The following is a 27,591-nucleotide window of genomic DNA, read 5'->3' as shown; positions in this document are numbered from 1 at the left end:
TCAGGCCCCTGTGACCTTGACCTTTGATGGAGTGACCCCAAAATCAATAGGGGTCATCTACTCTTTATGATCAATCATCCTATGAAGTTTCAACATCCTGGGTCAAGTGGTTCTCTAGCTATTGATCGGAAATGGTTTTCAATGTTCAGGCCCCTGTGACCTTGACCTTTGATGGAGTGACCCCAAAATCAATAGGGGTCATCTACTCTTCATGGCCAATCATCCTATGAAGTTTCAACATTCTGGGTCAAGTGGTTCTCTAGTTATTGATCGGAAATGGTTTTCAATGTTCAGGCCCCCGTGACCTTGACCTTTGACGGAGTGACCCCAAAAACAATAGGGGTCGTCTACTCCAGCAGCCCTACAACCCTACGAAGATAGAAGGTTCTAGGTCAAATGGTTCTCCAGTTATTGCTCGGAAATGAAGTGTGACATACGGACGGACGGACGGACGGACGGAAGGACGGACGGACGGACAGGGCAAAAACAATATGTCTCCTGGGGGAGACATAATTAAATCTATACCTACTATGCATGTTTTTCTTATCTTAGGATAGAAATTTCCTTTGGCATTTTTTCTATATGGTTTCCACACAGGTTCGTCTTTATATACATCTTTGTATGCTGAAAACATGAAGGTAAGTGTTATACATGTATTCATGTAGTGTTAAAAGTTCTTCTTTCAGACAGTCAAAATGATCTGCTAAAGTACTAAATTCTGGAAAGACGGACATCTTGAATTACATGTATCATTTTCAAACAAGTAAATAACTTTTTTAAATCTGTGTACCAAAGATATTAAAAGTGGCTTGATATGAAAATTCATATTCAACTAAATGCTTTGTACAAGGCTGATAAATGGATCTGAAAGAAATACATGGAACTGTACACTAGCAAATCAGAATGGTTAAACTATTTTAAAGTTTAAACCAAACAGTATAATCTGTGACAGCATATAAATAGATATTGTAATGTTAATATGACAAAAGTTTGAGTTTTGTATGTATAGTTTCTTCTCATTCTATTTCAAGAATGGCAATGTACAATCTGTTTTCTCTTTTATGGTAAATTTTTTATGTAAATGTGTACAGATGATACTCAAATAAATATACAAAAATATAAAACTTTTGATAATTTAAATTGTAATAAGAGATTAAGCATTTGCTGTAACAAGAACTGTCTGTAAGACAGCACGCTCGACTTTGCTCAGTGCTTGACTTTGAATTAATTAGAGCTTTGCCAGTTAAAAATTTATCAAACTTAACCAAACAATTCTAAGATAAAAAGGGACATTACTCTGTCAAAATTCAGATCAGAGTTATGGGGATTATTTATCCTGGTTTAGCCTTTGATAGTAAATAATTGTTTTAAGATTCAAGTCAAAAGCTTGGATAGTAACAGAGATATTTGTCTTTATCAAAAACTTTAACCAAAAAAATTCTAAGTTAAAAAGGGGCATAACTCTGTCAAAATTCAAATCAGAGCTATAGGGATTGTGTCTCCTGGTGTAGACTCTGATAGTAAATAACTATATTAAGTTCCAAGTCAAAAGCTTTGATAGTAAAAGAAATATTTGACTTCATCAAAAACTTTAACCAACGGCAACACAGCGATGCCGACACCGGGCGAGTGCAATAGCTCTACCTTTTCTTCGAAAAGTCGAGCTGAAAAAGTTGTGATTCAATATCATTAATCAATTTCTGGAGATTAGATAAGCTCAACAAATTTATCAGTTATTTAAATTACCATTAGAATCGAGATAGTCCTGTTGGAATTTTGCTATCGGTAAAAGTTAGATTGATAGTTTTAAATTCATTCTATTTTTGCCTTAACTACGAAGACACTAATACTATTATATACCTTCACTGTCCATGTATCTGAGACTCTCTTCTGGATCAACAAATCTTGGAATATATCCTTTACATCCCTCCATCTTAGGATCTGAAGTTTTCTTAGGACCTTTTCTTTCATCAGAATCACTTTCTTCAAATTTACACACAGTGCAGGATATCTGACGTACCATTGAGGCCGTTCTACATGTAAATGGCTGAAAAGCAAATCATTTTAATGTGTATTCAAGTAAGCCCTGAAAAGTTGGCTCCTGATTCATATGTTTGTCTGTCAAGGACCGTTTACTTGAGTGAAATCCCAAACAAACCCTAGGTGCACAACTTCACATCCACAACATGCTGGATATCTGACAAATTATCATTGTAGCCATTCTCCATGTGAATGGCTGAAATTTTCAGAAAAGCAAATGAGCCGTGCCATGAGAAAACCAACATAGTGCATTTGCGACCAGCATGGATCCAGACCAGCCTGCACATCCGCGCAGACTGGTCAGGATCCATGCTGTTTGCTTTCAAAACCTATTGCAATTAGAGAAACCGTTAGCGAACAGCATGGATCCTGACCAGACTGCACATCCGCGCAGTCTGGTCAGGATCCATGCTGTTTGCTTTCAAAACCTATTGCAATTAGAGAAACCGTTAGCGAACAGCATGGATCCTGACCAGACTGCACAGATGCGCAGGCTGGTCTGGATCCATGCTGGTTGCAAAGCCACTATGTTGGTTTTCTCATGGCGCAGCTCAAATGTTAATTCAAAATTAGACTGGAAAAGTAACTGGAACTGAAGTTTAGTTGTAAATGGTAGTGTGGAACTCAAGACCTCTGAAGATGTAACCATGTATAGTTAAACTGACATGTGTTTTCATAAGACATTCACACTTCTTGTCACTGTACTTTAGATAATGGCAAATAAATATCTAAATGTGTTTCCTGACAACTGTCCCAGTAATTTATGACTTGTGACTAAATAACTTTCATATTACCTTCCATTAAGCGTGTGAGTTCTCACTGGATATTTATACTACTACAGAACTAAGGCCATCCTTAAAAAATTGTTTGTTTGCGGTAACGCGACCGACTCACGAAAATCGCCGCGACTCAAACAATTTTTTAACCTAAAACTCGGAATTTTTGTTTTGTCGGTGCCATGTTTTTATTCTTTCCTGTTTCGTTATTTCTTTTGGGTAACTATTTGTATTTGTATAAGTTTTCCTAGACAGTGTTCGTTGAGGTTCAACTACATGAATGATCGATATGACCGATAAGAAACAAAATGTGTGAATGTTACGCTTTCTGTATACCGCTAATTAACAAGTGACACAAATACGATAATAGGCTGCTCTTCTATGCATTGTTTATCAATTAACATTAACACATTGATCAATAAATACCTTTGGCAATGACGGACATTATTGTATCAAAAGGTGATATTACTAGTAATATTAGTATTCATACTATGTGAAAACTACCACCCTTGCAGATATGTTACAATCAAGTTAGCATTCTACAGAGAAGTGTTAGTACCCAGAAGGTGTATAAACCAGAGGGTTAAAAAGGAAATGCAGGTGTTGTACAATTAGCATACAAAAAAAAAAAAAAAACGAAAAAAAAAAAAAAATCCCTACCTACCTACTCACACTAAAAATTCTGGGTCGCATTACTGCAAACAAACAATTTTTTAAGAATGGCCTAATCAAGAAACACAAACTAAAAAGATCTTACAACTGGTGCACATACTGAAAGAGATTGTAAGTAATTCTTACAATACGTAGGTTCCTGGCAAACTGGACAGAAAATGGGCCATATATGGAGTAGGCGGGTGAAAGGGGGTGGTACATCCCAAGTAAGTATGACATTTTTTACTAACTCAAGGACCTTAACTCTGGTCTTGCAGAGTGAAATCCAATTTTGAAAACAAAAACAAAACCCTGGTCACAAAACTTCACATTATAACTCTAGATCATATAATTTTTGAGATACATGCAACACAAATTTTAAACCCCTTATTAATGCACAATATTTACCAACAATAATAAAATTACATATTGCCTTAATTAATCTTAAATTGTTATTTTCCTAGTAATATCTTATTACCGATACAAATTTGCTGGGAAAAAACACTACTGAACAAAGCTGGGAAAAAACACTGAACACTGTACAAGAGTGGCAATACGCCCATCACAGCAAATTACTTCTGACTTTTAAAATTCTCTACCCATTGAGCAGGCAGGTTGTCAATGTTCTCAATTTCAACTAATTCAGACGTCATAATCCAACTTCCACTTGAGTAACTGAGAGTATCAACTGTCTTGAACTTGTCTTAGATATTATGCCGAAACACATTGTAACGAAGTTTGGTGAACATTGAATAAGAACTGTACAAGTTAAAGTCCATTTTCAACAACAACAAATACTGTACTGCAAAATTCAAGGGTCACTCCACGAAAACTTGTAGGATACAGCTGGTTATCTAACTTAGCTGTGATATTATGCGAACCTGAATTCTGTTTTGATGTGCAGAACTGTGAAACATTTGCACAGATGCTTTAAATCTTTCACAATAAAAAACTAATTTCATGTCGAGTTTATCATTCCAACCTGTGCATAACTTTAAAGGCAGTGGCTAGGTAGCTCTGTGACAACATGACAGAATAATATCGAAAGCCGATATGGCAGACGAGGAAGGTTTAATAGCATCATAACAAAGATGATATTAATTAAATGCATGTACTTATGCCAATAATGAACATAATATCATGTTATATAAAGACACATATGCAAATACAAATCATCAAAGAAAGACACGAAAATATGGGACCAAAAATGAAAACAAATACAAAAATCTGAAGAAAATATCCTCATGAAAATTCGAACTATAACAATTTGTTTATGTCCATATGATATCTGCATTTTCCGCATCTGAGCTATGTTACAGTATACATGTACATACTAAGTGGATAGTTAAAATGAAACAAATACTAATATTTACTTGTCAAGTAATGTTCAAGCAATACAAACCGTTATTTTATTAATTATCAACAAATAGACTTGTCTTTGCGTTTCAGCAGGAATCATGTTATCATTGGGGATTAATAAGTTAATCACAAACAGTAAATAATAAATCACAAGAAATGTACTTTATTTAACTAATATAATGATCCTTTATAACACAGTTATTAAAGAGCTGGCTACCTTGACTTACATGTTCATAAACGATATGTATATATAAAGCAGGCTACCTAGACCTTTCCTCTAGGTAGCCGGAACCGGCTAATGTGTCATAAATTTTATGTACCAGTTTGTATATATGTACAAGCACCTTATGTACCACTTACGACACCATAAAACATCTATGATGTATAGTCAGAGCTCCAGATAAAATGCGTATTAGCATAAATTACGCTTTGAAATAATGCATATACGCATGTCTGATAATTTTTAAGCGTATAAAAACGTATATGAAATGCACGCAATGACTTTTTACTAGTGTAAACAAAACCTGAATCGTCTGGATGATTAATGTAACAGAGCACGGTCAGCATTAATTCTCCCACATTGAACGCACACAATCATTGAATGTTACTCTATTATATAAACCTAGGTTAAACTATAATATTATACACTCAATGCATGCGTAAATCAAACAGTTGGGAATTAATATTGATGGTACAGTAACTACTAGTGTATTTTAAAGCTGTGTCCATTTAAAATATCAACTTCCAGTGCGGAGTAAACAACAAAAATGTCTCTTTCTTAGAATGTAAAATGCGAACAAACGTTCTACACATTCTTTAAGCCAACAAAAATTATCCCCAAAACAGTTCAAGGTATATTGAATATAATTATTCTATTGGATTCGGTAGTGAGTGTGAAGCCAAAGCAAGCCAAGGGGTAAAAAGAATAATAAACTTGAATACTTGAAATTGAACTGCAAACAAATCCATGGGTGTTACACCAAAGAAATATGTTATAAAACTGATTTCTGTTTTTTTTTACACATTTACAAATTTTCAGGAGTAAAATTACTCCTATCCAATTTCAGATTTTACCATTTTACTCGTTCACAAAAATTATGATGAGTAAATACTCATAGGCCAAAAAAATTATCTGGAGCCCTGTGTAGTGGGTTATCATTTTTGTTTTAATATGATCAAACTATTATATTCCATGTTATAAAATATGATAAATTTATTAAATTTAACTCACTTACTTATACTTACTGTCAATTAGTTAATTAAACAGTTTGTAAATCTTTTCCATAGAAATGTTGTCAACAATTTCTATAGACTTGAGCTGATTAAATCAAAGCTTTTTTCACAGGTAATTATTGCCTATTCACAGTGCCACATTACGAGGTACAGTTACTTTAACACTATATTAATAACATATAGGTGGTACAATAGGTGTCAAAGTGGTACATAAAAGACCTGGTACATAAATGGACTGGTACATAAATGGCTACTCCAACAAATTTGACTCGACTCTAGGAAATATTGAGATAATTTTTCGTATGGACAATATCCCCACTCGCGTCAAACACTCGAAAGACCAAAATAGTGGAAGCAATTTCTGAGGAAATTTTCATCGCTGCCTACGCTTTACATGCTATAGGTTTAAATGCCGATTATATCACGAATTGGCCATAAATTCAAATAAAACTTACATGTATCAAAAGGGGATTCAATTCCTCATTGATTTATGTAAAAATTATCAAATAATATCCAAAATTATGAATTTTCTGGTGATTTAAACCTATTGATCAGGTCGGATATCCGGGCACTTCAGCGTATCGCGTTGCGTAGCAACAAGCGGAGGTGACAGCAAACGCTAAATTGTAATTGAAAAGCGTTTAATGTTTCCTTAGTGCTGGTTATTTTTCTTTATTTAAAGTAAAATTTTGGGCAATATTAAGAAGTCAGTGAATTTATAATGTAGCATGATGTTCGAGAAATCACTCCCGAGAAAGAAATCTTTCTTTTTTAGGTTTCAGACGTGATATTCATCATTAATCCGTGTAAGCTACAAGGTCTCGTATTTGTGACGGACTGAATGAAAATTATAATTTAAAAAATCGGAGGTCTTTACAAATAAATAAAACAGAAAATCTAGCTCATCTTATTAGGTTTCTCCATTCGTTTCACTTTTCTCGTTCTATTTTGTAGCCTACCATTAAAACAGTTCTGAAAGCCAGATAGCTTATACTGTGGTGTCAAAAGTGATTCAGTAACGCAAGAAATTTAATTAAATCAACACCTCTTACCTAAATTCTGATTGGTATGAGATTTAATAAAAGGTGTCATAATTTAAAGCATAATAGTACATAATGCGTAAATACTGGATAAGGGATTTTTTTCTCCCTCGAAGCGTATCAGGATCAAAATAGAAGATCTTTAACTGCATTTATAACACAAAGGTTTTTTATATATAAACAATTGTTTTAAATGTAATATGACAGCTAGAGCTACTGTGTTACACGTGGAGATAAAACAATGTAATAACTGCATGCTAGTTTCTTTTCTACGAAAAGCCAGGACGTATCAATAAACTGATGACTTCCTTAAATACGAAAATACTGAAAAATGCTGATCTCTGTTTTGTATTAAATTGTCAATTATTTAAAACTGTGAATGATAATTTGCACGCTTTGTCTAAAATAATTTTAGCCATACCTTGTAGTTTTCAAAATCCATATTTTTTTGTTAATTGTTAGACTGTCATGATTGACTGCTTCCACATATAATAAAATTAAAGCATTCATTCAAGTCATAAGTTATAGATCACTATGGAAACCAATCAGTATGTGGTATATTAATGATAATCAGTTTTGACCAGTTCTTAATGACTATCACTAATTAATAGATTGATTTCCTGTTTGTTTCATCCCTCTCATGTACCCCTTCGGGGCCTTATGGTAATTTCCTGTTTTATCCGTTTGATGTATGCCTTCAGGGTCTTATGATATTTGGAAGATGTACATTATTGTTATTTGAGTGTAAACTGACTAAGGGATTAATAGAGCTCCTACATAGAAAAAAAACCTTAATCAATACACATATATTTCATTTGAAATTTTAAAATCAATTCACCAAACTAATTTTTGGCTGGAAGGACATTTCTTCAAAAAAAAGAATAAATAAATAAAATAAAATAAATATAAAATAAAAAAATGACTGCAATAAGATTACATATATAATAAGTTTTTAACTTTATTTAAATGACTTTCATACTTAATTATAGCATTTTACATAAACTAAATGAAATATATCGCACAAAGTATATTTCAGGAAATGGCAACAATATAAAATATTTTATTTCAGAGCATTAAAACATTTAGAAAATCAGCTTATTTTAAAAAGATATAAAAAATCAGAAAATTGATTTACTTATTTATTTTATCTGTTCTTTCTTGAGAAAACAAACAAACAAAAACTCTTTTTCAAGACACTTGAAAGATTCTCTGAAAGATGAAATAAACAACTGCTACGATTTTAAGCAAAGAAGTTGAATAAAAAAATGTTATGTTCTCAGATATTTAGTTTATTTTAATATGTAATATAATGCAAACAGAGAAAATGTTGAATAAGCTAATCATAACTGATCCGTAGCGCCAAAGAGCTGACAATACATAATCTGTCACTTTTTCCAGACCGTTTTAAAATGCCACAAAATCAATTATCACAAAAAATACCTACTTTTTTTTTTGAAAAATATATAGATTGTACCATTGGGTAAGCATATAATAAAAAAGATGACTCTTGATTTGTTTTATTTGAAAATAAAAACATTACAACCCACACCGCTAGTTAATTCGCTACGAATTGCGAGGTCCTGCTTTCACCTCCAAGGTAATTTGCATAATCGACTGCTCCGGATGTGACGTCATGCCGACCTGATCAATGTATGTACTGTACACGATTGACGTTTACCCGACTACATGCCAATATGTGTAAGAGATGAAACCAATACTTTACACGACTGTGTACTCTAATTTATCCTTCATTATTTTGGTCCTTCAAAGTTTTGACGTTAAGATTGCCCTGTCACAAATATAAAACAATCTGAACGTCGAATTATTTTGACTAGACTCTACATAAACGGCCACATTGGAACAGGCTACCTAGCCACTGCCAACATCAAATAAGTATATGACAGAAACTTTTGAATGAATGTAAGTAGTCCACTAAGTTATCTACAAAATATACTCTAAAGGCTTTAGTATTAGTTACCAAACAGAACAGCAATCATGAAGTTAAACACAAGCAAGGTCTTGTCCGATTACTGATACACTTTTCTTTGCATGTTCACATACTTTTCTGTGCACGTTCATTTACTTACTGCAAGCTTTAATTGCTGAATTATTACGTTGTGACAACTCTGTGAAATTATTAGTCTTGAAAATAAAGTTCTAGCCATCATTTTCTGAGCAGTTCGCTATAAATGACAAACTTGATTCGTGTAGTTTATGAATTTATGCTACTCTCCCCATGTAGAAATGGATCACTCCAAGATTCAATTAAGTAATGATGCATTTAATGCGGCGTAATGAGGCGGGAATTGAGCGTAAAGTATAATTATATCGATACATCTTGGTTATTGATTGATATAATGGAAGGGGGGAAATGTAACACTAAATTATACATTATTTCACAGCTGCAAAACATTTAAAGTCTACAATTAATCGGCAAATAAGATAATTCTTAAAAGATAAAAGGTGTAACAGCTATTAAGTATTCAAGTATTATAATTTAAAGTGTGACAATTAGAAAAGTTATGAAAATATCTATATAACAATGCAATGCAATGCATATGCAATGCAATGCAATGCAATGCAATACACATTTTATTTAAAGTCGGTGCATATATATATAAACAGAAAAATCATTAGCTATGTATAGCTATTTACCGACATATATAACAAAACAAGTAACATGAAAATCAGCATATAAGTTATAACACATATATCAATCATAAAATGGGCATATGCATTAAATATATAAATACATGTTAAGACCTGTAAAAAAAAGACAAATATCAAACAGGGAATGCCACGTACCAAAATCGTAGCCTCCCCAAAACGAAACCTACAGCACGCAGACGTGCACACCACAAACACACACACATACACATACACGTGTACACACACAAAGCCAAAACACGAGGACAAAACGAACAAACGAAGGAACACACACACATACACGCGCACACACATAAAGCCTACACAAGAGGACAAAACGAACAAACAAAGGTAAGAATTGCGCTAATCTAGACCAAGGGCCTAAATACTTCTCTAAAAAGTAAACAACATAAAACCTGTAAGGAGAAAAAGACAAAAACTATGTATATTTAAGATTTCTTTTTTTAAAATCAACTATTACCTCAAATCAGATTTGAGGTTTACAAACTGATTAGCACTACTCTTCCAGGGGTTCAATAAGAATTGTTCCATTACAATAATGGTAATATTAAAACTACAGATTGCTAGCTAGTACATAAAGCAAAGCGGGTAATAAAACAAAGGAAAGCTAAAAAGCATGCAAGCCAAACTGAAAGAGCACACATAGAAGCTAGCCAAAACAAAACGAAATGACGACTGGGAACTACAAGCACAACGAACAGGAGCAGCTCTCACCGTTCCAGGCATTAATCATACTTTTGAAGTGATGAAAGTTCGTCTCACCCCTGAATTGCCGAGGCAGCGAATTCCATAACTTTGGTGCACTGGAACGAAAAGAACTACTGTCGTAACTTTTAGTTCTTACCTGAGGCAACATTGCTGTATTAGTGTATCTAAAAGAATAAGATGTTTCTTTGATTTTAATTAAGTCATGCAAATAGGCCGGGTCATGTTTGCTTACAATTTTAAAAACTTTTCAGAGCCATTGTCCTCAGCCTTCGTATTTTCAATGTTGGCAATTTAGATTTAACAAGGAGAGAATCATAGTCCGAAAAATAATCATCATAAATGAAACGAATAGCTCGTTCTTGAATTTTTCCAGTTTTTTAGTATTAGTCTCAGAGAGGACAAATAGTTGAAGTTTAGGACAAATGAGTAATAAATATTTAGTTTTCCTAATTTACAAAGATATTTACCTATTCTCTTTAATACATTCAGTTGTCTAGAAGCTTTTTTTTACATATATTTGCTACTTGTATATCAAATTTCAGCTTAAAGTCAATAGTCACACCTAGAAATTTTACATTATCTTCACAATCTATCTTATTACCATCTAAATTAAAGCTTATATTCTTTTGTTTACATTTTTACCTATTGCTATAGCCTGGAACTTGTCAGGGTTTGCCTTCATTTGATTGTCAGAAAACCAATTAATTAAGGATGTGCTGTCTTTTTCCAAATTATCTATTATATTCTGAACATCATCATCTATACAGGACAGAGTATTGTCATCAGCATAGTTATATAAATCACAGCTGGATACAAAGTTAAACATATCATAAATAATAATGTTAAACAGAACAGGCCCTAGAATTGATCTTTGAGGTACACCTTTATAAACATCGAAGAAAGTACTACTAAAATTATCAATTTTAACACTTTGTTTTCTACTAGTTAAATAACTTAAAATCAGATTTAATGCATTTTCAGATACACCATAAAATTTCAGTTTCAATAGTAAAAGGTCATGAGGCAAACAATCGAAAGCCTTAGACTGGTCCATTAAAATGGCTGCAACATACTTGTTTTCATGTAATGTTTTTTTTTCAAGTCTTCTATATCCTTAATTGAAGTGCTCTGACAGCCGTATCCTGGTCTAAAAGCCGATAAATACATGTTAAAATGACTGTTAAAAATTCTGTAAATTGTGTATTAATTGCTCGCTTAAAAGTTTTAGAAATAATAGGTAAAAAAACTAAGAGGACATTAGTTGCTTTTAGCTAAAATACTTTCTTTTTTATGAATGGGAGCTACTTGTGCTATTTTCAAATTGTCTGGAAATATACATGCTGAAAATGACTTATTAACACTATTCGTAAGTGGTTCAACAATTGTTGGCTTGTCTATCTTCACTAGCTCAGATGATATCCTATCATGGCCGGTAGCCTTTTTATACACAGTTTATCAATTTGCTTTAAAATGAAATCATCACCTAAAGGAGTAAAATCTAGATCAGTAAAATTGACTTCTTGAACATTGTTTTTATAGCCTGAATACTAGGATGATTTTTATTGAGTTTTCTCAAATACTTTTTGCAACATTGACAAATCACAGACATGAAGATTGGACTCCATTATACCGAATAACAAGAAAATATAACAGCACTGTTCAAATCCAAGTACAAATAAAATCTACAAGAAGATCTTTGGAATCATAAAATGCAATCAAGCCACGCAATACAAGCGTTACAGGGCATCATTACGCCGTACTTAGCTTTGGATACTGTCTAGATAATGTGTTGTTAACAATTGTTAGTTTGTTATGTATTTGAGTTAAGGACTAAATGGGTTCCTCCTTGATACATGTATATACACGTTAACAGTATTAATTGACTCTGTGCATCACTGAAGGTTCCATGTGCACCGTCGTATGAACACATCTGCGGACAGCTCTAAATTATATTCAGTTACTTATAACCTGTGTAAATGTTGAGTTCTGCTCGAGAGTGGACGGTAGCTTGCATTTCCGCTACCGTCCATGAACAGGCTCAATCAAACCAAGCCATTTGCGAGTCATTTATGTCGTGTTGGGCGGCCTGCGGTTTTTCCACTTTTTTATTTTATCATTTGAAAGAGTTTGAATATAACTGGTAATATACTGACAAGCCTATAGTTACCTATATCATGTGTGTTATTTTTCTTGCGGACTGGGGCAACCTGTGCTACTTTAAGCAATCAGGAAAGGCTGAAGTTTGGAAAGTCACGTTTACCACATTTGTAATAGGGTCTACAACTGAAGATTTGGAATATTTTAAGTTTTGCATATATGCCATCATGCCCTGTTGCCTTTTTAGGGTCTCGTTAGAGACACTTGCTTTAGTTTGGCTAAATCCGAAGACACTCTATGAAAGCCTTTAGATCTGAACTGCCAGATTCGCACGAAGAAAGTAGTCCTTGGTTAACAAAAAGAAGGCAGCGGTAAGCATGTGCGATATCAGCTAGAAAATGGATTTGAAGTGATATTACTTATGCAATAGAAATCACCCAGGAGAAATTCGTTGTTTAAATATTGTAATTACAGAATTTAAAAAAAGTTGTCATCCTACGCGAAAGCGACCTTCAAAGAATGAAGTCATGCCTGTCACGCATGAATCAAATGGAATTAGACGCTTCCATTAGAATTATCTGCGCTTATCAGTTGTGTATTGTTTAAACCTCCATAGTTGTAAGTTTAACATGTCATGTTTGTTAATTGACGATACGCAAGTCAAGTTATTTGCTTCTGAGGATTAAGACAATTTTTCATGAGACATCTCTTATGGAAAGCCTGGCTAGTTTTTGATTAGCATTCGCGCGGCGGATCATGGTATTGATACGATACAGAAATCTGTTAGACTGTGTTACTTTCCTTGTCTTACAGACTCATAAATTTATTACTTTATTTACGGCTGAAATAGGAGTCTAAGAAATCTGTACTCTTGTACTTGGTTTGTTAAGTGGCAGGGGACAGTTTCGCAATTTGGCCCAGTACGTTTTTTAAATAAAATAGGTGGATGTACTTTAAGGCCTTTATCTTCAACTGGTTATTTATGGTGTTTATAGAACTAAGGATTCCTTCGTACGAGTAATTATTGCGTAAAAATAAATGAATAAATGCTTGAATCGAATTCCTTAGCTCCGTGTAGGCGGCCGGGTCTAAAATCTTACCTGAGGTAACGGAAGTCAGAAAAAATAGGAACTGTCATCCATCCATCCATCCAGATTCAGCTCAATTTTGCGGGGAAAGTAAACGGTTATGAAACACTTTTCTTCCCACCATTATTTTCTTCTGGTCACATGCTTTGAAAATATAGATATGATTTAAGTCAGTCATTTGCAGATACTGCGGTACAGGTCGCGCAAGGTGTGCATTTTGGGTCATTTTTGCCTCAAAATTCAATGTCCTGAAACCGGAGTTTTACTCGTTTTTATCATAGGAATCGGCAGGCTGAAAATGTCACATGATGAAGTGTTAAATATATGCAATACATCCTCTCAACAGTTTCCGGGAATTTCTCAAAATTGGAATTTTAATGATTTTTTCGCGCTGGTGTCAACGCAGATTCGTGGAATTTTCAAATATTGTCCCTTGCATCCATAACTGACGCCGTATTGCTAAGACAGATAAGTGGAACAGACTACAAATTGAATCAGTTTCAATTCCGACCTAGAAAAAATATTTATAATCTTTCCCCTTGTGATAGAATAGATACCAAAATAGAAATATTGTTTTGAAATGATTATACAATTAGCCAATATTAATACAATATAACAAATACGCCAATATGGGCCATTTGGTTTTCGGTGCAAGTTTCAGATTTGTAAAAGAAATCCTCTCGAAAACAATATTCCGGGATTACTCTTTAGAAGTGTCTCCACGGTTTTGACAAACCACTGGAAGCAAGTTGTTGAGATTTAAATTATTTAGTAGTCCTCTCCTCGTTTTTATTATTGTACAGTTAGTATAATGGTTGATTTTGTCTTAATCTGATTTTTCTGTAAGTTTGTAATTACGAGTGATCATGTCTTAGTCATGGTCCTGCACATCAGCGGTAATAATTGTCAACATTCAACAGTTAGACATCATGGACTAAAGTGAGATATCGAAATCTCCTTCAACTGCGTTCAGCTCTGCGGAGCCTATCTCTGTTACTCACTCCAATGACGTACACTTTGCCATTGACCTGTTTATGTGAGAAAGTTGTGATGAGTCGTGACTCGCACTCTACTAGCTGGTTCTTACTGGAAGTCTGTTGAAATCTGGCACGAAACCAACAAAACAAAGAGGGTTTTTGAATATATCTGACTTTAATGGTGGTACTTAATAGGCTGGTATTACTGAGTGTATACATTTGTCCAACTGACATCCATGATCGGCAAGGAGCCCCTTGCTGTCAGCACTTTCAGTGCTTTGATTAGAAGATAACTGGTCAGTTTGCTTACTAGTCAGGCATAAACTTAAGTGTTTTTTATCTGACTTTAAATTCTTACGTATTGAGTTTAAACTACGGTGATTATCATTAATTGGAATTAGGTCCATGACTATGTCTTTAGCCACATTGACAAATAAAATCATTTAATGGGTTTAACAGTCTCATTACAACATATGCTACAATTAAAATTTTGCCAGTTTGCAATACGGCATATCAAAAACAAGTAGTAATTTCTAGAATCAACTTGCTAAGCCAGTCAATAAGAATACTGGACTCGAATGATTTGTGGAATCTCAGCATGTTTGCCCTGCCCCCGACCTCCCAGTTATGGTCAGAAATTGCTTGTTGGGAGTATCCCCTTAGATGTAGATGTAGACTTGACCGATTTATTGCAAGTGATTTTATACGATTCGCCATCACAAGTAGATATTTTGGGGTTTTAAAATTACTGTCAGATCTAGTAACCTGATTTATGTGATTGGGTTATACTGATCAAGGTTAGATTGAGTACCGTAAATAGATGTAGATAATATGCTAGATTTCAATTCTGAAAATATGACCATTTACATAGGGGTTTGCACCCCTACACTGACAATGAGCATTACCAAATATTTGGCAGGATTTATTTAGTTTCATTTCCGAAAACTAATAGTAAGGTTGGTTTTAGGATGACGGTTTACCTTCAAATATTTTTTTATGAAAAACATTCAATAACTTGATCCTAAGAATAGTTCAAATGCTTGCTTATTTTGTGCAGTTAATCATAATCCAGGAATTTACACAAATCCTTTCATGTTCCCGCATGCGGTCTTTCATGTGACGTCACTGCTCTCGCCCTTGCATGTTATTTACAAACTGAATAGATTATCCTGAAATCTGTCTAATACAAACAGAAATATTGGTCATTTTAATATCAGAACTGATTATTATGCACCATACTTTCATGTTATAGCGATGTTATAAGTGGAGTATTTGTTATAGTGGAAAAAAACGTGATTTTTCAGTGGACCACTAACAAAGTCAAAGATGTCGGCCATTACAGTTGACTATTTGTAGATCTAGTGGCATTCGTAACAACAACTATCGGAGGAATTATCAGAAATTAACAAAATATTAACGTAAGCATATGCTTTTGCATCAAGTGTTGGTATGATCGAGAAGCTTTTCACTTTATTAGTTGTCTTACAGGTCGAATACTTGAAACGTATTTAGTTGGCAACATGCAACAGCGGGAATCGCGCATGCGCATTGTCGACTGTTGGACTACCAACACAGATCCTTGACCTTGTATCGAACTGAAAAAGAAAAGTATCTTATGTGTTTTACAGGTCCAGGAAAAGTCACAAATTACCTACATAGCTATATTTAGCTGTAATAACAATAATGCAAAATATGTAAATCAAATGAAAAATGGTCCTAATTGCCTCCCAATGGTTTATATAAAGAGCTATAAAAATTATGGATAAATGGATTCACAACTTGAAAGGCTAGTCAAAATAATTTTGTAGTTGCCCAGCAATTTACACCCCTGAAGTATAAACTTCCTCTATCAGAACCTGACTTACTCAGGCTGGTAACATTGCCCGATCGGGCTTACGACACAATAAGTAATATTTCTTGACAAATAATGAAGATATTTCTTTCAAACTTGGTCCATTTATTAAGCGTAACATATGATGCTTATCAAGGTAGAAATAACTTTGTTGCCTTCAGATTAGTTAGAATTACTTCCCTTTTTAGATTTTTATGATGCATAATTTTTGAAGTCCAAAAAAATTATGTTTTAATGCAATGTTTAAAACAGAAAAGGGTTCAATGGCTTTCTACTGCTCCTAACTTGTGCGCCAATACCTTTATTCTATATATTTAGGGTAAATACTTTGTTTCTAGTGCAGATGTATGAGCAATTTTTTTAGAACTAACATTTCTCTATAATGTTGTAAGTGAAAGCAGAGTAAAATGTATACATTCATGTACTAGCGCAATAATTTAGAGCATTAGAAAGCCATTTAACCCTTTTTTGTTTTAAACTTAGCATTTGAACATTGTTTTGTTGGACTTCAAATATTATGCGTCATAAAAATCTGAAAAGGGGAAATAATTCTACCAAAACTGAAGGCAACCAAGTTCTTTTTATTCTAATTTGTATCATTTGTTATGCTTAATAAATGGACCAAGTTTGAAAGAAATATCTTCATTATTTTTCAAAAAATATTACTTTTTGTGTCATAAGCCCGATCGGGCAATGTTACCCGCCTGTTACTGAGATGTTAGAATCAAAGGGATCTGTATCAATGTTTGGTTAATGCGGCTCAGTGATAGTCGGAAATCGACGGTTGGGTGAAAGATGTAGATGTAGATGTTAATATTTAAAAACATCAAAATAAACCTGTGTGTTTGTTTCAGTTCCACAGATACATTCGTATCGTATTAGTCTACATATACAAATGATATATATTTGAATGACAATAAATGTTTATTTTGATGTCGATATTGTCCAAATATTGTTGCAGACCCCTTTTGTTAAGAATAATGGAAAACAGAAAATTGGTCAATATTTCATTCTCTTTATTCATAGAAATTTTGACTGGTACCAATTGACTCTTGTTAAATCTAGTGTTATTTTTAGAGCTTAAAAAGGCATTTCTAGATGCTTATAGTTATGAACTGGTCCATCTTTCAATTTGGACAGTACCACTTATTATTCAAAGGGGTTTTCATTGAAAATTTACTGACTGAATAGCAAACAGTGCAGACCATGATCAGACTGCACAGATGTGCAGACTGATCTTGGTCTGCACTGGTCGCAAAGGCAGAATCATCCGCCGCCAGCAGGCTAAGGGTTAATTACATTTATGATCATTGCATTAAGGTTCATGTAAAGTGTTTGGAGACCACCCCTCAGGTGAATTTTGATTTTGGAAATTTATTCTTCGAAGACCGTTTCTGTTTATTATAAATACACTGAATTGTTAAGAGGAAGTTGGGAATACATTATACAAAGGTAAGCTTCTTTGAGAATAAGTAGTTTATCTAAAATTACACGTACTTCGACCGTCACGGTTCTGTTTTGTAGACAATATTAAACTTTGTTTTCAAAAGTATTTTTTCTTTAAATACGTTTTGTTTGTGTCTGTAACATATTTATCTAGGTACTCCTAGTATTGAAATACAGTTAACTTACATATTTTCTGAAATATAGGAGTATTTTGTCATTTTGACAGCTCTACTTTCACTTTCGTTTTGCAATTTTGGCAACTTTTTGAAATGTAGATATATTGTAGCAATTAACACTGGGAGTACCTGGAGAAATATGTTGGGCACACAATAAGTACAAACCTAATGTCAAAATATTTTTGAAAAAGAAGTTTGATATTTTTTACAAAACAGAATGTGGACAAGCAAAGTACATGTCATATAAGAGAAATATTATTGTACCGAACAAAACAACCTCTCTTGAATGACACGTCTACTCTTTCTGAACAGTTTGGTATACAATGTATGAAAAACAAAGGCCTATGAGGTCTCAAAACATGAAACAAAAATTCACTCGAGGGGCAGTCTCAAACACTTTACATGAACCTTAATTTTGAATATTTATCACTGAATAAAGTGATAAATGATACAATCCCAAAACCATTAACAGTGTTTACAAAGGGTTTATACATTATGTTACATTTTTCAAGTATTCAAGCCTTTTGCTTAAAAAATGTCGCCAAGGATGTCAACTTGTTCATGTAAATATGAACTTGTGGATGGCCTTTAAGTTTGAAACCAAGATCATGTTACAACATAATAAAAAGGTCTCTTTCAGGTTACATTGTACACTAATATTTATCAAAATTCATGTTATATTGATTGTCTTTCATCAATATTTCATTTTAATCATTAACAGAAACGTGCTAAAACAGTCTGTAAAAAATATACTGGTACACTTTCGGAATGTTGTGTGAAAGTGGTTTTTGCTCAGATTACTTGACTCACTAAGGTAAACCAGAGATAGTTCCTCAAATTTTGATGTTAATTATCATAAAGAATTACACTGACAGCTTTTTTGAAGGAATTAATATGGAAAACTTGCATACGACATCGGGTGTTATTAAGTCGTGAACGGACATTCTAAACTCATCTTTGCTTTCGAAATTCATTAAAAATTGCAGATTTTCTAGTTGAAATTAAAATTTAAATAGCAACTACCGCCACGTTTTGTTAGTTTTGATTACAAGATTGAAGTTATGTTTTTGGACTCATTAATTGGTGTATGAACTATGAATAACAAATCAATTGTGTTTTTGACGATAAATATTACTGATAAAGTTTTATGGGGTGTTAAAGTATTAAATGTTCTAACAACTTTTTCAGGTTTTTTGTGCAAAAGTGATCGCAGCTTACTGCATTTTTTTCTGCTACATGTATTTGATTTATTTTAATACGACTTATTCATCCATTACAAAGGAAGATTTCCCTAGTTACAAAGCCATTCAAGGAAAAAAAAAATAAGTGAAAATTTCCAATCTGCACACTTTTGAGTCTTAAAAAAAAAATCATACAGTATTTAAAATACCATCTATGCAACATAATAAGCTAAGTTTGACAAGCGAATGCGAGCATATCAATTTCTTTGTGGACATTTTTAGCTCACCTGAGCACAAAGTGCTCAAGGTGAGCTTTTGTGATAGCCCTGTGTCCGTCGTCCGTCGGTGGCGTTGTCGTCAACAATTTTTCTGTTAACACTCTAGAGGTCACAATTTGGCCCAATCTTAATGAAACTTGGTCAGAATGTTACCCTCAATAAAATCTTGGACAAGTTCGATATTGGGTCATCTAGGATCAAAAACTAGGTCACCAGGTCAAATCAAAGGAAAAGCTTGTTAACACTCTAGAGGTCACAATTTTGGCCCAATCTTAATGAAACTTGGTCAGAATGTTACCCTCAGTAAAATTTTGGACGAGTTTGATATTGGGTCATCTGGGGTCAAAAACTAGGTCACCGAATCAAACCAAAGGAAAAGCTTGTTAACACTCTAGAGGTCACAATTTTGGCCCAATCTTAATGAAACTTCGTCAGAATGTTACCCTCAATAAAATCTTGGAGGAGTTTGATTTTGAGTCATCTGGGGTCAAAAACTAGGTCACCAGGTCAAATCAAAGGAAAATCTTGTTAACACTCTAGAGGCCACATTTATGACTATATCTTCATGAATCTTGGTCAGAGTGTTAATCTTGATGTTCTCAAGGTCCGGTTTCAATCTGGGTCATGTAGGATCAAAAACTAGGTCACCAGGTCAAATCAAAGGAAAAGCTAGTTAACACTGTAAAGGCCACATTTATGACCATATCTTAATGAAACTTGTTCAGAATGTTGACCTTGGTGATGTATAGGTCAAGTTCAAATCTGGGTCAGGTGGGGTCAAAAACTAGGTCACTGGGTCAAATCAAAGGAAAAGTTTGTTAACACTCTAGAGGCCACATTTATGACTGTATCTTCATGAAACTTAGTTCAAATGTTAATCTTGATGATCTTTTGGTCAAGTTCGAATCTGGGTCATGTGTGGTCAAAAACTAGGTCACCAGGTCAGATCAAAGGAAAAGCTAGTTAACACTTTAGAGACTGCATTTATGACCATATCTTAATGAAACATGGTCAGAATGTTTATCTTGATGATCTTTAGGTCAGTAGGTCAGGTGAGCGATACAGGGCCTTCATGGCCCTCTTGTTTGGAAATTTTATCCTTAATCAAGGTCTTGCAAGAGATATCTTTCCTGTGGTTATTGCTATCTTAAAAATCTTTCCATCCATATATTATTACCTGTCATGGACTCAGGGTTTTCCCGGACGCAGGTTTTCTGCGTCCCTGACGCGCTTTGACTGCTTTGGACTCGCATTTTGTAGTGCCTCTGCGTCCACTGGACCCGCAAAATCGGTCACGAAACTCCTTTGCACTGAAGCTTCCTTTGCGCAGATACCCATGTAAAATGCGCAGTTTTTTACCACCGGGACCATCCCCGAATCGTGGGTGCTCATTATACACAGGTATAGACGATTTTCCAACTTCAAAACAAGTTTTGTTACCGATGTTCGCCATTTTGGTAAAGGGAAACTACTCTCCGCGCTAACTGACACCGCTAAAATCTAAGATTGCCGTTACGTTCCGTAAAAGATCGAATGGTTTATTTTTCTATTAAACAAAATTAATTTCATATAAATTTAAAGTATTTTGATGAAAAAATATTAATAAATCACAAAAATTATGATACTAATTAAGGATCGAGTATTATCTTTAACTAAGATCAAACTGTGAACAACATAATTGACACGAGTTGACACTTAATTGCAGCCCTTTTTTTATGGTTTTGGGGAAGGGTGGCGGGTCCTTTCAGAAGGGGAAATTTGCGTCGTAAAATACCAAATTGGGGAATTTTTTATATATATATATATATAAAAAACAACACAGATTGAGTAAGATCAAGGCCTCCCCTGGCTCTTTCACACTTTTAGCCATGACTTGAGCCAATTGCAAAATCTTGGGACCATTTCATACCCTAAAGTGCCAGAATTAGAAGCCATTATTTTTTTTAAATCTCCATTTCATTTTATACTTTAACCAAGCAATTTGCCCTTGAACCATTTCATCCTAATATCACATTGAATCAAAAATAGTTTTTAATCTTCTCATTAAAATGTTTAAATCATTTTTCAAGAACACTTCCATGTCAAAGCTAAAGTAATTGCTCAATGTATGAAATTATTCCTTTAATAGTTTGCAATTTTTGAATTACCTCCCTTTAATGGGCATTTTTCACTACTTAGATGTTTATAAAGCATTGATATTTAGTTCTTTATTTTTGGCCTTTGTATTTCAAACTTAATATAAGGTCATTTATCAAAAATAGAGTTGTCCTTTTTTATTTTATGACTTTTAAAAAGCTTTTTAAATGCTTTTAATTGCATTATATATAAATCTCAATTTACAATCTATTTCATACATATTACTGTATAGCGAAAATACCACCTAAAGGTATGATTAGCACTTTGTTTCTTCACTGAAATTTAACTAACGCGAGTGGAATTGGGCGTACCGTAATGTTTACGCCTAGACTGAAATGAACGCGATTGAAATCTTCGCGTCGACTGAAATCAATCCACGATCGCGCAAATTGTTTGTAAGCCGTTCGACTTAACAATATTTCAGATTTTTTCGTTCATTGCTTCCGCGAATCGGCTTGTTATTAGATAAATATATCCGCGAATCGGATTGTTGTAGATAAATATATCCGCGAATCAGAAATTCTGGAAAGTGAAATTCCCGATGACCGACACTAACGGTAATATCTGAGATGTTCCGATTGCGGCGTTTCTTGAAGCGGTGTTTTGAACGCATATACATTCAAACCTATTAATCCATCGGCGGTGGAAATTTTCGCTGAAAAAACGACTTGCATTTGGGGAATTTTTTAGTGCAGTTGGGGATAAAAGTATATTATTTTGCCTGGGGAATGGGGCCGAATTTCGGCCCCAAAATCGGCGTAAAAAAAGGGCTGAATTGCCGGTAATTACTGGCTATTTGATCATAACAAAAAGACTGTCACACCTTTTGTTATCAGTCTGGATTGAGAAGCTCATGCCATTTTGAAAGATACCATTCCGAAATACTGAATCAGCTGCTATCTAAATTAAAAAGATACAAGTTCATTCGGTTTTAGGATAAATTTATTTTAGTAATAATGTCCATTTTCAAGATCAATAATTTGTGGACCCCCAAAAATTATTAGGGACCCTTAAATTAGCAGCCATGGGAGTCCATGGACTCCCAAATAAAAAACCCGAGGGAAAACCCTGCATGGACTATTGAAGCATATTTTTTTTTACTGTCACTGAATTACTGACCTTATTCCTGCAAAAAAATAGACTTAATTTAACCAGACTTAAATGCTTCAATGAGATGGAGTGTTGTACATAAATTCTAGACAGTCCTAGGTCACACTAAGGGGTCAAAGGTAATTTTAGGGTGTTTGGGCTGAAACATTGACATGCATGGAGCAATTTAATATTTACAGGGCACAGATTTTTGCCTTAGTGAGACGGTCTGACCAAGTGATGTGTACTAAATCCATATCCCTAGGACCCTATATCAAAGGTCAAGGTTGCATGGGTCAAAGGTCATTGTAGCAGTTGTTCAAACCACAACTTTGACATGCATTGAGCAATATAATGTTTTATTTGGCATAAAAGTTTGCCGGAGTGAAATGGAGTGTCCCATGTAAGTTTCAGGTCCCTGTCCCAAAGGTCATGGTCACACTGGGTATCAAAGGTAATATAAAATCTTGTCTAGATCTTTTATATGGCAGAATGAAACTTGAGTATTGCCACAGGATACTGGTTCTTATTTCAACAGTCAAGGTCAAGCAAAGGGGTCAGAGGTGTGATTGTGTAATTGCTGTAAGATACATATTTCTAGCTTTTATCTTGTCAAAATTATGCTCCTTTTTGTGTCCCCCAAAGTAACATATCTCAAAAAGTATTTGACCCAGAGTCGTCAAACCTTACAGGATTGTTATTCAGCACGGGAAGCAGTGCACGGGTTTTAATTTGGATCCCACACAGTCAGACCAAAGTTATGGCCCTTGACTTAGTCAAAAATAGGCAAAAAAATAGGCATAAGTAAGTATTTGACCCAATGTTCTGAAACATTACAGGATATTTATTATTCAGCATGTGAAGTTGTGCATCAGGGGTTTTGTTAGAGATATCACATCAGGGACCATCCTCGGTCCAAATTTTATGGAGAAGTGACTTCTCCTGCCACAAAATTTAGGGAGAAGTGGAGGAATTTAAGAAGTTTCGGCAGTAGGGAAGAGCGTCGGTTTACTGATCGCGGGGTCGCGAGTTCGATCCTCGGGCGGGGCGCATGTTCTCCGTGACTATTTGATAAACGACATTGTGTCTGAAATCATTAGTCCTCCACCTCTGATTCATGTGGGGAAGTTGGCTGTTACTTGCGGAGAACAGGTTTGTACTGGTACAGAATCCAGGAACACTGGTTCTAGGTTAACTGCCCGCCGTTACATGACTGAAATACTGTTGAAAAATGGCGTTAAACCCAAAACAAACAAACAAACGTTCTGGGACAAAAATGTGATATTTAACTCATCATAATAATTAACTCTTGGCTTAAAACTACTACTCAGAAACAACAATACCAAAGATATTAATAAATTTAATGATCTTAAGATGTGTCACAATTCAAAATATATTTGATCAAATGATTCAATAAACAAAGACAGATTATAAATAAGCTACAACTGCTTACTTAGTAATAATCACAAGTTCAACTTATGGAAATGAAATCCGTTTGTAAGGTAAAGTTCAAGTGTTTAACTAAACTGTCCAAATTCCATTAACACCCGCCAAATGGTATTATATACAGTTCTAATCACAAATGCATCTGCGAATGTTTAACTACTGATTACTACACATTATCATAAATGCCATTATATACAGTCCTTATCACACATGCATCTTCGAATGTTTAACTAAGGATCACTTCACATTATCACACGCGGTAATCACTAATTAGCTGTCATAGACAGTCCAACCTCACTATTGTATCCGAGAACGTTTTATTGAAGGTCCACTTCACAATATAACATTTGATAATCATTAATTAGCAAAGTCATACAACACGGTGGTAATGTAATATCTCATGAATCAATGATTAACATACATTCCAATAATTTCACATGCACGAGATTCACTATAAACTATCTATATACATATAAATAAATTGTATACACACACATGTTATGCAAACAAAGTAGGGAAAAAAAATGTTTTTATATCACAAAAAGGTAATGACAAGACAAAGTAACAAAATTAATGGAAATAACAAATGACATGCGGAACAGGAACACTTCTATAGTCATTACAATTTTAAAAATAACACCTGATTTAACTTTAAAGGAGCCTTAAGGAACTTAGGCTTGCACGAATAAATTTGAAATAAATACTTGAATTCAGTATGACTATAGAAATGTACATAACAAAATTCAAAATGCAAATAACTGAAACAAATACAGTACAATCGCGATCCTACGAAAAGCCAAGGGACCGGCTGTTTTTTCGTAATATCGCATTTTCGTTCGAGCGTAGCATAGGAAATTTCGCTATATAGCATCTTAATATTTATATATGTAACCCGTGATATTAAAACATGTGATTTTCGTATCGGAGTACATGTATACCAATTTTATATGTACATCTGGGTTTACTACAAATCTTATTCGAATCTGAACTCAGATCGTATGTAGAATGTAGAACGGGTTGGTTTTTTTTCCTTCACTTTTTATTCACTGTATATAAAACACATACAGGGTACATTGTTGCAGGAGAAAAAATCGCAATTGCATATTCCGATACCCTCAGCTACCCTTTACCAGTTGTTTGGTATAATAAAACGATAATATACAGATGATCAGGACTTAAATATTGTTTTATTTTCTTGATGCAGTGATTGTTTGAGACGTCAAATATCGGAGCAAGTGTGACTTGTATGCCATCCGATCGGATAGTTATAGGAGAAAAAAAACACTAACTTGTGCATAGTGTATAGCGTATGTGTTTCGAATTTAATTACTAAGTTTTCACACTTTAATCACTGTTTACGCGCAGGTAAATGGTAGTGACACTTTCCACTCTAAAGCATTTTCACGCCGTTATGGAAGGTGTGAAAGCTTAGACGATATATCGTAAGGTGTGAAAGCTTAGACGATATATCGTAAAATCGCAACTAAAACAAGTTGAAAACAGGCTTTAAGGGCGTAATAATACATTCGTAGGAGCGCATTTTTCGTAAAATTGCATTTTCGTAAAATCGCGACTTTGTTACATAGAAATAAGAAGGAAAGCAGCCGGGACTACAACACCTTTTCGTAGTATCAGTGTGCGACATATACGGTAGCCCGATCGCCAATGGCTACGAAAATTCTGCTCGGGCGACAGATAATCGACAGACCGTAGCCCGTTGGGCTATGAAAAATTTCTGAGGAATAAATTTACCAAAAAGATCAATGCATACCTGGGAGCAAAATAGTTGCTCTGAAACTTCATACTTCGCTCAAATCCAATCTCAAAGCGAATTCAGGTCGTCCAGATTTTTTCTTGGATGCGCACCCGCTAATCTTTTGACAATTTGCACCATGTCATAATGTGCGTTGAATACACATACACACTCGCCGATAGCATAATTTAAGCTCCGCCTACTTCAGGTACTTGTGAGATTTTCGCGAGAAGTGTGAAAGCAAATCAAATTATCGGTTTCACCAGAGGCAATTGTAAAAGGCCAATCATCGCCGGGGTTACGTCTTTGACACTTAGCATTTAATTGTCAACACGTGCAAGTCGTTTTCTAAAGAATTGTCAATTACATATGCGATTAATTGGAATTATAGACACAATTATTTGGTATCCATGGTAAAAGAACGACATGTAAAGTATTAACTTCGTAAAACTAACTTTGATGGATGAATTGATTTGAATACCGGTAGGTATTTCTAGATTTGACACAGTTTACTTTCAGTTTTATTCGAATGAGAAACTGTTAACACAAGTGGTGACTGGGTATAAATGTGTATGCTAAAATGATGTAACTAAGAAAATGAATGGTCATTGAATCAATTCACAGCGTTGAGGTAGAAATATAAAAATTAATAGAGTCTTCCAACTTCTCCCTAGTCTCCCCACTTCTCCTTAAATCAGTTTGAGGGATAATTGACTTCTCAAAAAAAAAATAATGGGCCTAGCGAGACCCCTGGTCAGTCTACTGCCAAGGTATTTCTTGTCTATCATGTCTACAAAGCTGTTCTCTTTTCATGACTCTGTGTCTTTGACTTTCTGCACAATTTTGTGAACACTGTTTCAGATTTTGAAATCAATTCTGAAAAACTCATACAAATTTCTGAAATATATCAATATTTACCAACCTACAGCAGTATATTGAAAGAAATTAAATATTACTAGAATGAAAGTCTTGTTCATTCTTAAGCGAAAAATTAGTGGGGCTATGAAAAATTCTGTCGGGCTACAAAAAATTGGAAATCCGTAGCCCCATTGGCTACGGTGTTAAAAAGTTAATGTCGCACACTGTAGTATACCGGTATTTCGTAAAATTGCGATTCGTAGCACCGCGAATCCACTGTATAAGCAAAGCATATTTCATATGAAACAGTACATAAGCAAAGCACATTTTCGGTAAAACAAATAAAGCTGTTAATGACAACTATTATCGGGTGGGTGGGTAAAACTTTTCTGCTTGTGACACTTCTGACAAAGAAACTACTAATTGGCGCGAAAACCCCGGCGGGCCGCTTAAATACGTAATGATGACCAATGAAATTGACCATATTATACATGAAGCTTGACCAATGAACCTCGATGAAAGAAATAAATTAGAAGGTATGAACGAACTAAATAGAAGGCGCTGTCGTCATTAGTTAAATATTTAATATACTATTAAAACAGTCCAATTAACTCCTGGCTTAAAACTACTACTCAGAAACAACAATACCAAAGATATTAATAAATTTAATGATCTTAAGATGTGTCACAATTCAAAATATATTTGATCAAATGATTCAATAAACAAAGACAGATTATAAA

At 34.3% G+C, this 27,591-nt stretch overlaps 2 protein-coding genes across 4 annotated transcripts in view; one reads left to right on the top strand and one right to left on the bottom strand.

The window, feature by feature from the left end:
• LOC123549968 (28S ribosomal protein S18b, mitochondrial-like) overlaps positions 1-9,340 on the bottom strand; it is a 28,066-nt gene extending 18,726 nt beyond the window's left edge. The window contains exons 1-3 of one of the 2 annotated variants that reach the window (XM_045338414.2): positions 9,187-9,340; positions 1,861-2,047; positions 530-624 (exon numbers count right to left, since the gene is read on the bottom strand). In XM_045338414.2, the coding sequence (XP_045194349.2) occupies positions 530-624; positions 1,861-2,047; positions 9,187-9,267 (363 nt within the window). In that variant the 5' untranslated portion in view covers positions 9,268-9,340. Of the gene's footprint in view, positions 1-529; positions 625-1,860; positions 2,048-9,077 lie in introns of both variants that reach the window. The other variant, XM_045338423.2, reaches the window with a different exon arrangement.
• A 6,398-nt stretch (positions 9,341-15,738) lies between these two features.
• The window catches only part of LOC123549952 (serine/threonine-protein phosphatase 1 regulatory subunit 10-like), an 88,435-nt gene continuing 76,582 nt past the window's right edge, over positions 15,739-27,591 (top strand). For both annotated transcript variants that reach the window (XM_045338404.2, XM_045338397.2), the window contains exon 1: positions 15,739-16,054. The gene's annotated coding sequence lies outside the window, so the exon portion shown is untranslated. The remainder of the gene's footprint in view (positions 16,055-27,591) is intronic.

The sequence above is a fragment of the Mercenaria mercenaria genome, chromosome 15 (genome assembly GCF_021730395.1).
Source record: "Mercenaria mercenaria strain notata chromosome 15, MADL_Memer_1, whole genome shotgun sequence".
Lineage (NCBI taxonomy): Eukaryota > Metazoa > Mollusca > Bivalvia > Venerida > Veneridae > Mercenaria > Mercenaria mercenaria.
Note: the sequence above shows the minus strand (reverse complement) of the source record. Positions and strands in the feature narration are given on the sequence as shown.